The sequence below is a fragment of the Pteropus vampyrus genome, unplaced genomic scaffold (assembly GCF_000151845.1).
Source record: "Pteropus vampyrus isolate Shadow unplaced genomic scaffold, Pvam_2.0 Scaffold202, whole genome shotgun sequence".
Classification (NCBI taxonomy): domain Eukaryota; kingdom Metazoa; phylum Chordata; class Mammalia; order Chiroptera; family Pteropodidae; genus Pteropus; species Pteropus vampyrus.
The window spans coordinates 1,038,557-1,047,051 of record NW_011888983.1 but is presented as its reverse complement, the minus strand read 5'-3'; the positions used below and the strand labels follow the sequence as shown (position 1 = coordinate 1,047,051).

The window sequence follows — 8,495 nt, the reverse complement described above, 5'->3', positions numbered from 1 at the left end:
GTGGGTTGCCTGGAGGGGGGAGCACAAGAAGAATCAAATATTAGTCACATTTATTATTATTTCCTGGGTGGAAATTTCTTTGGAGCTATGTTTTATAATGTATGTATTAAATAGTTTTCATAAATGATTGAGCATTCACTACATGCTGATCACTTGACAAAAGTTAGATCACTCGAACTCCATGAGGTAGGTACTCTATTATTAGCGAGAAAATAGAGGTGCCTCAGAGAGATTGAGTCAATAGGCCAAGGTTAAAATAAACAGCTACTAGGTGCAAAAGTTGGAACCCAGGCCTGTCTGTCTCAAAAATCCTATTCTCTTTTCCTCTACTTATACAGAAAGAGACCTATAATTTTTAACAAATCATATTTTGCATAAGTTTTATATTGTGCATGCTATATGAAAAATAATGAATAGCTAACGCAACATTTTGAAGGGTGTGCCTAAAATAATTTTCTGATAGTGCCATATAAAACAAACAAACAAACAAACAAACAAAACCTGGAACCACCTATTTTAAGGTCTAAAGAAGGGGAAATATGAAGCTTACTGCCCCATAGCAGGGCTGGGGCTGGAGTGAGGCAAGTGTGGCACTCGCACTCCAGGCCGTGCAAGCCTGGCCCTGTCTCCACAGCACTGAGGGGAGTTAGCGAGGCTCGTGAAAAACAGAGGAAGCAAAAGACAAGACAGAAAGGAAAAGCCTCCATGATTTACTGCTCCTAAACCCTTCAATGCCTGTGGCCCCAAAGCCCCAGCTGAGAACTGCCCACCTCCACAGGGCCCCAGATGATGGCAAGATGAAGATCTTGGAGGGTGGATGGTGGGTAGGGGGCTAGGATGACAAAATGAAGATTCCCTGCCGAACTAGCTGGAGAGGACACAAGGCAAGTGGAATTCCAGTCTTGGGTCTCTGCCCATGAGCCTCAGACTGCTCACCTATAAAATGGAAATAAGAAAAATCCTTTCCTGGCTCCCCCACAGGTTGTGTGAGAGAGTGATCTGCCTCCTTCAAAGTTCTATATGGATATTAATGTTATTAAGTACTATGTGGAAAACCGCATTGCATTGCATCTATTGATTCTCCACAGAGTTCATCTAGAAATAATTCTTGACACTCCCTACTTTCTGCCCCTGTCCCCTTCCTGCCTTCCCAATCTGATTACTGGAAGGAAGATGAGCATCTCATTCATGGTGACCTAAAGAAGTGAGGTGGAGAGATTCTTCCTGCCATCACCCCCAACTCATAGCAGTTCTGAGACCCTTTTGTTCTTCCTACTGTTGCCGGGACAGAATCCCCATGGGGCTGGGGGTGACTGGGAAAAGGGCATCAGGGATAGGGAATAGAAGGAAAATCAGGCAGAGTTTCCCCTGCCAGCGCAAGCTCTGACTTCTACAGAGAAGACTTCTCTCAAAGGAGCATGCCCCTGCCTGGGCCAGTGGATCTCAGCAATATTAAGACCGCATTGAGTCAAAAACACACAGAAAATAAAGAGCATGTGCGTAAAGTTGAGAAAGGTTGCCTCTAATTTTTGGAATGAGCAGAGCTCATCCAAGCTGACAATGAGGGTGAGAGAGGCACATTTTTTCTCCAGAAACAGTCCTGGAAAGAGGAAGGTGCCCAAGAACAAAGTACCCACCACCCAGCTTCCCAGCTCCGTCCTAGCACTGGAAAAGATGAAGGTCTGAAAGTCTGGTATCAGGAGGCATGCCTGACATGTCACTGAGTGTCACAGTGGCCCAAAGGTTACCTGTGCACCAAGAATTGAAAAATGGAGGGGACAGAGCATGGCTTCTTAAACCCCTCTGTATCTGTCTTTCCCCACTACAACTACCCTCAGCCTCTCGACTGTTGGTGGAAGACCCTTTGGCCAGAAACTCAGATCTGGAGAATAGATTGGAGGTGGAGGAGTTTCACTCTCTCTGGGTTTCCTCCACTCACAGCCTAAGGACCACTGGTATCCAAGACTTTTAAATTTTGCAGAACTCCACAGCTTTTTCCTTTAATAGTTGAGAAACGGAGGCCCAGGTGAAATAATTTGCTCAGGGTGGCACAGAGAGTGTGGCAGAGCCAGGCCCATTGTCACCCATCCACTGCTCTTCCCATCACATGCTATTAGCGAAGCTCAGATGTGGGAAATTTGCGACCCATCAAGGATATGAGCGGGCAAAAGTGTGTCAAACGAACGCCTCCAGTACGGGCCTGCCCCTAAGTGCGCCTCAGGTGATTGCTCACTTCTGGCAATCCCAGGAGGATCGAGGCGTCTTCACCACTCAGAAGTTTAAAAGCCCAGAGGTAAAGCGAGAGCCAGACCTCGGGCAATACCTAATGGGCCCGTCCAGAGCTGCTGGTCCTCTCTGCTCTTCCCAGGGACCCCTTTCTTGCCGCCTTTCTTCCGCGCTCTGCGTCCACAGCCCTGTGCTCTCCAGACTTCAGCGCCGCGTGGCGCTACGCCGTGCGCCATCGCGCCCAAGGGCCAGCGCGAAATTAGAGGCGCCGGGAGATGGCCTCCCCTCCCCCGTTTGTTTCCCCTGCCCGAGTGGGCGCGCAGCCCGGCATATGGACATTTCGCGCTCCGCATCTGTGTGTCAGTCGCATTTTCTGTGGATGCCTGCGTGTGTGTGTGTGTGTGTGTGTGTGTGTGTGTGTGTGTGTGTGTGTGTGTGTGTGTTTGAGGCCAGGCGCTGGGAACAAATGTGCATCTGTTAAATTTGACAATAAAGTCCTACAGCAAAGCTGCCAAGATTGGGGCGGCGGGTGGGAGCGGAAAGCAGAGGGGTGGGGGAGAGCTGGAGTCTCAAAAGGCGACGCCAAAGTGCCTGGCCCAGGTATTATGTCGGGAGAAGGTGAGGAGAGCAGCTGCTCCTTCTCGCGGGGTGTGTATGGGAGCGAGGGTGCATGTTTCCCTGTGAAGAGTACACACCGATCTGCTCAACATATGTCGCTACAAATCACTGTATCTCTCCCCCCTCCCACTCCCCACTCCCTCCTGACCGAGGGCAGAACAGAGAGAGACGCTGAGAAGAGGCGCCGCTTCAACAGGTGTCTTGATGCGCAATGCACCTTTTCACGCATTCACTGTCTCCGTTGGCCACAGGGACAATGTGGACACTTTGTTTCCAGGCGCTGTGCGCCAGCTTCGAACGCCCGGGGGGGAGGCAGCCGTGGGCAGGGAGGGGGTCTGGAAATAAAGACCTCGGGTGCTCCTGAGGTCCTGGACCCTCTCCTCCCTTTGTTCCAGGACTCCCTGGGCCGGAGCTCCCTTGTGCGCCCTGGGGGGTGGCATATGGTGCCCTCTCACCTACCCAAGGAAAAGAACCAGCCACCTACTCAATAGCGCATGAGGTCCCTGAGCCCTGGGAGGGGGAGTCTCTGAGGGAAAGGCGTCTTTCCCAAAGCAAATGAGGAGCTCGCCTTATCTCTCCCGACCCCACCTCCGCCATCTCCTCAGCTGGCGCAGCAGCCGTTGGGTGGGGAGCAGCGCGCTGAGCAGCACCAGCCTGCGGAAGCGCCCCAGCTCCCGGCAGATGAAATATGGGGCTGGTGAGCCCCTGGAGACCATATGCTTTCAATAAAAGAAGACAAATAGGACCGAGATAGGCCTTGCAGCCAACCTGTTATAAATGGGTGGCAATTGGGCCAATGTACACGGCCCCCGGGGGGAGGCCCGATCGGTGCCAAATCCATGTGTCAGCTTCTGGGACAGGTGTGCCCAGGGGCCAGGGGCCAGGTCTCCCCCCTCTGGGTTTATCACGGCAAAGGTAATATTGTGCTAACTATGAGTAAACAGTCATTGTGAAAAGGAGGGAGAGTTTATCAGAGGCGAACTAGTTGGGGGGTGGCTTAACAATAAAGTTGCCCGCTTTGGGAGCAGGTGATGGCTGGCTGCGGGACTCCCGCGGTAGATGTTTTCCAAAGCACTCCACTTTACAATCTCTTGTAATTATTTATTAAACGAAATCTATTTATTATTATTTTAGCAAACACTGGAGACAGGTGGGGCTTTCTTTTCGTCGTCTCCTTTTGTTTGAAGGACTGTTTGAAGTGGCCAGTCTCGGCCGGGTAGCTCGCTCGCCAGATTTTTGTCTTCCCCTCTTTCAGTGCCGAGGCGAAGGCGAGAGAAAGACACCCCCTCCTCCGGCAAGCCATTAGCTATTCAACCTCCTATGCGCCCCCCACTCCCTCCTCCTCTCTCAAAGAGCCCCCAGGCACTGCTAAGATTCCCCCCGCCCACGGGAAGGCGGAAAGGCGGACCGCTGCCTTCGTTCTTTTCCAATCTGCCCGCGGTCTCCAGGCGTCAGGATGTCGCCTTTCTCCTGGGCCCCCTCAGCTTCCAGGCAAGCCTGGGTCTCAGAGAGTCGAGGGGCACGGGGGTCCTGGAAGCATTAGAGGTGGTGGCTGGCCGGGGACTTCAGGAATAAGCTCCACTCCCCGCTAGAAGAGCTGATTCACAAATACAGCCAGCGCGCACTGAGTTGTCACAGCCTGCGCTTCCGCTGCCAAAAGCAAAGGAATTAATTTTGGAGAGGCGTCTGTACATCCCCTACAGTGGAGAGGGAAGACATGGCTCCTCCGTCTCTAATCCCCTAGGACTCCTCGAACTCCAGCCCCGCCCCTCTGGCCAGAAGAAGGACTGTGGAGAGTTCTTGCGAGCCTCAAGAAAACAGCTGCCCCTAGTCGCTGCGCGCTGCTCGCGATTTTTGCGCAAAGCCGGAATGGTGACGGACCACAAAACCCTGGAGAGTCCTGAGCAGAAGGCGTTCTGGGGAAGCTGGATAAGAGTCATAAGCGGGTCCCAGAATTCTCTCCCAGTCAAGAAGGTTCCCAAGAAACCCCAGAATCTTCCCTGATTCAGGAAGCTTGCCCTGTGGTTCTATCTAGTACCCATTAGCCGCTTGAGGCAACCTGGAGCCGAGGCGAGTTCTGCCTCCGCTTCTCATCTGAGGGCCTCTGCGGGATGAGAGATTTGGTTGTGGGCTGCTCTTCAGTCCTCCAGGGACCCATAGAGGTGCTTTGATCCCTTATAGCCAGGGCTCCTTCCAGAGAGCGGGGCTGGGTCTTGGGGCGATAGGGAAGCATGTTTTGCGTTTTCTCTCTCAGTTCCTAATGTACAGGATAGAAACCAAGCAAGGCTGGGGTATGAGGTACTCTTACCAAAGTAAAGAGATAGAGAACGAGGAGACACTGGCTCCCCTTGGCACTGGGAGTTAAGGCTACTACTTCTTTTTTACTCTGACCCTGTCATTCCTCACAGACCAGTACTTCTCCTATTTTTACATTTTGTGGTGTCCGGTTTTGCCTTGAAAAAATATTTTCCTCTAATCAAAGAGAGGAAGCAAGTGCAAAGGAAAATCTAGCACTAGGAGCCTTAGGACCTGGGTTCTATCTGGCTCTGATAGAACTTACTGTGTGACCTTGGTCGAGTCACTTCTTTCTGGGCCTTGATTTTTCCATCTGTAAAACGGGCCTCAGGTTCTCATTCTTATAACTAGATATAAAGTTTGGAGCAAGTCCTGATCCAAGGGGAAACAGAAAAATGTCTAACCCAAGAGTCTCGGTGGGGTCCCTTTGATGGTTCTGCGCCTGATCCCTAGCTTCAGTTCCCAGGCATCAAGGGAAGAAGCCTGTGCAACCGCGCAACAGCTGCGATCGGGACAGCAGCCCTATTCCTACGCCATCCTAGAGCCCTCATCCCTGGATCTCAAGCATATCTACCCTCTCTCTGCCTTGTAGGTAATTTCGCTCTTCAAGCAGCCTGGGCCGGTGTCAAGAGGCCCGTCACTAGGGCAGATGCGCAAACTTACCTCCTCCCCTCACCCCACCCCTTCAAGTTTCCTAACCCGGTCCTGCTCCCCTCCGTCAACTTCCGGAAGGCTCAGGGTATCTGGACCTGCCAGAAAATAAAGCCTTCACTGCCTGCGGAGAATAAACCTGGAACTAGTCTTCCCAGCCTCAGCTTCCTCCCCCCGGGCACCTCGCGGTCAAGAAAGAGGAGCGGAAGCCGCGACCCCTCACCCTGAGTGACCGGAAGCAGAAGACCACGGGGTGTCCGAGGCGGGGACAAAAGGGAGGGGCGGAGGAAGAAGGGAGGGATGATGTGTTCAGACTCACTTTGGAAAGATTTCCAGATGGCGCTAACAGGGGCTTTGGAGAGTCCCTGCTCTATGCTCATCGCTGGATCCCTGCCTAAAACCGCGGCAGGAGGCTGGACCAGGTAGCGCTGGCAGCCCCTGCCCGCCTGTGATTGGACAGAAGGACTGAGAGGAGAAAGACTTGATCTGCTTTTCTACAGAGCCAGCACACCACAGGCGTTTAAAAGACACAAGGGCTCTCTGTGAACTTCTGGCCCTCTCCTGACCCTTTCTCACCTGAGCTCTTGCCCCGCAGGACCTGGCCCAAACGCTAGGGTCCTGTCCACAACTGGAGTTGTAGAATGTCCGCTGGGGGTCCACCACAGCCACCCTCTGCCTCTGAGGCACCATGGAAAGGTCTTAGGTTTGGGATGGGGAAAATTCTAAGTGCCTCCGTCTGACGAGTGTGGGGCGTCATCTTAGGGAATGGGAAACGGGGTTCCTCAACCCCAGAAGAAGGTCTCTACGTGTCAGAGACATCTGTATTTGCCTCTCCCCCCCCCACCACCACCCTAGAATGAAGAGGGTCAGTAAAACATCACCCTATGTGTGTTTCCTAACCTATCCATGGTGCGGGAGAGCAGAGTGGCATCGGGGGAAATCGTGCGCGCTTTTCCAAGTTGGTAGTCAGGACACCTGGCTCTTTGTTCCATTCCTTGCCGTGTGATTTGGGGCAAGCTGCATCCTTCTCTGAGACTAAATTTCTCGGAGATCGACTTACCCTAAAGGCTTCGAAAGCCTCCTTCGGGGTACCAAGAGTGGCTCTGAACATGTGCCAAGGAAAGATGGAATACTAGCAAAGTGGTCTGGGACGGCCAGACAGACGCGAGCCAGACAAGGCTCTTCTCACTGGGCGAGGCTCTTTGAGAAACCGAGAGTTGCTGGGACAGAGCCCGCTGGGAGAAAGCAAACAGAGTGGGCGCTCCTCTTTCCCGACCTCGGCCCTTTGTCCAGAATCCAGCTGTGCTCCGCGGGGGAGGAGCGGGCTCGCGTGGCGCAGCACCATGGTCCCGGCGCTGATTGGCCAGCAGCGCGGGCAGCAGCGGGGCCGGCACGCTCCTGGCCCCCGCGGAGCAGATAAAGCGTGCCACTGGGCACACGACATACGGAGCAGGAAATCCGCCTGGCCGCGCGCAGACAGCAACAGAGGCCCGGGACCCCTTTTGCGCTTCTCTTCTTTGGGGTTGGGGAAACTCCCAGGCGGCAGCGCCTGCTTCTCAGCTGAACTTGGAGACGCAAAGGCCACCTCAGTTCGTGGTTGCTCCCTGCTGCCCACCTCTCTCCCTCCTTTTGCGCCCGAGAACAAGGTAAAACCTGGAAGTCGCAGAGCGGCGTGCTGAAGGGGAAAGGGGTCCTCTGGCGGGGAGTTGGGGTGGCTCTTCCTTATTTTTCCCCCCATCTCGCTCCGGGATGGGGAACTGCGCCCGGGTGACCGACCCACACTTACTCGTACCTCTTATCTCGCCGCAGGATGGCACCTCACCCCTTGGGTGCGCCAGCTGTCCAAGTAACCCACGAGACGGAGCAGCCCTTTCCCGGCGTATCGAACGAGGAAGTGACCTGCGTTGCGTCCGCTCTGCCCAGCCCCACTCGCGTGCCGGGCGACTGCGCCGAGGCGGAAGGGGGTGGCTGCCGAGGGGCTGCCAGGAAGCTCAGGGCACGGCGTGGGGGCCGCAGCCGGCCTAAGAGTGAGTTGGCTCTGAGCAAGCAGCGACGGAGCCGACGGAAGAAAGCCAATGACCGCGAGCGCAATCGGATGCACAACCTTAACTCCGCACTGGACGCGCTGCGCGGCGTCTTGCCCACCTTCCCGGATGATGCGAAGCTCACCAAGATCGAGACGCTGCGCTTCGCCCACAACTACATCTGGGCGCTGACGCAGACGCTGCGCATAGCGGATCACAGCCTCTATGGGCTGGAGCCGCCCGCACTGCCCTGCGAGGAGCTGGGCAGCCCGGACGGCGGCTCCCGGGGAGACTGGGGCTCCGTCTACTCGCCCGTCTCTCAGGCAGGCAGCCTGAGCCCCGCTGCATCGCTGGAGGAGCGACCCGGGCTGCAGGCGCCTGCCTCCCCTGCTTGTCTGCGCCCCGGCACCCTGGCTTTTTCAGACTTTCTATGATGAGGCCTGTCGGCCGCTGGGTGGTGGGTGTTGGAAGAGAGAGAGGGGGAGGTGGCAGCAGCGGGGACCCTCACCTCCAGCTCTGGTTTGCTGACTTCTAGCAAGCCGAGGCGCCCTTGGGGGTAGACGGCCGGGCTCAATCCCCTGTCCTCTGCGTGGCGCCAATTGTAATCCTTGCTGCCGCCCGCGCAAGTGGGCATTGCAGGCCACGTGAGTCTTAGGCCCCCTTCGCGGCGACCCCCAAATC

At 55.0% G+C, this 8,495-nt stretch overlaps 1 protein-coding gene across 1 annotated transcript; it reads left to right on the top strand.

Moving 5' to 3' along the window:
- The first annotated feature begins 7,600 nt into the window (after positions 1-7,600).
- NEUROG3 (neurogenin 3) lies at positions 7,601-8,248 on the top strand. Its single transcript, XM_011372159.1, has one exon. The coding sequence runs from the start codon at positions 7,601-7,603 to the stop codon at positions 8,246-8,248; it is 648 nt and encodes a 215-aa protein (XP_011370461.1).
- The last annotated feature ends 247 nt before the right edge of the window (positions 8,249-8,495 follow it).

Excerpts from the sequence above, each read along its gene's own strand:
- NEUROG3 (XM_011372159.1), top strand. The coding sequence starts at position 7,601 with ATGGCACCTCACCCCTTGGGTGCGCCAGCTGTCCAAGTAACCCACGAG.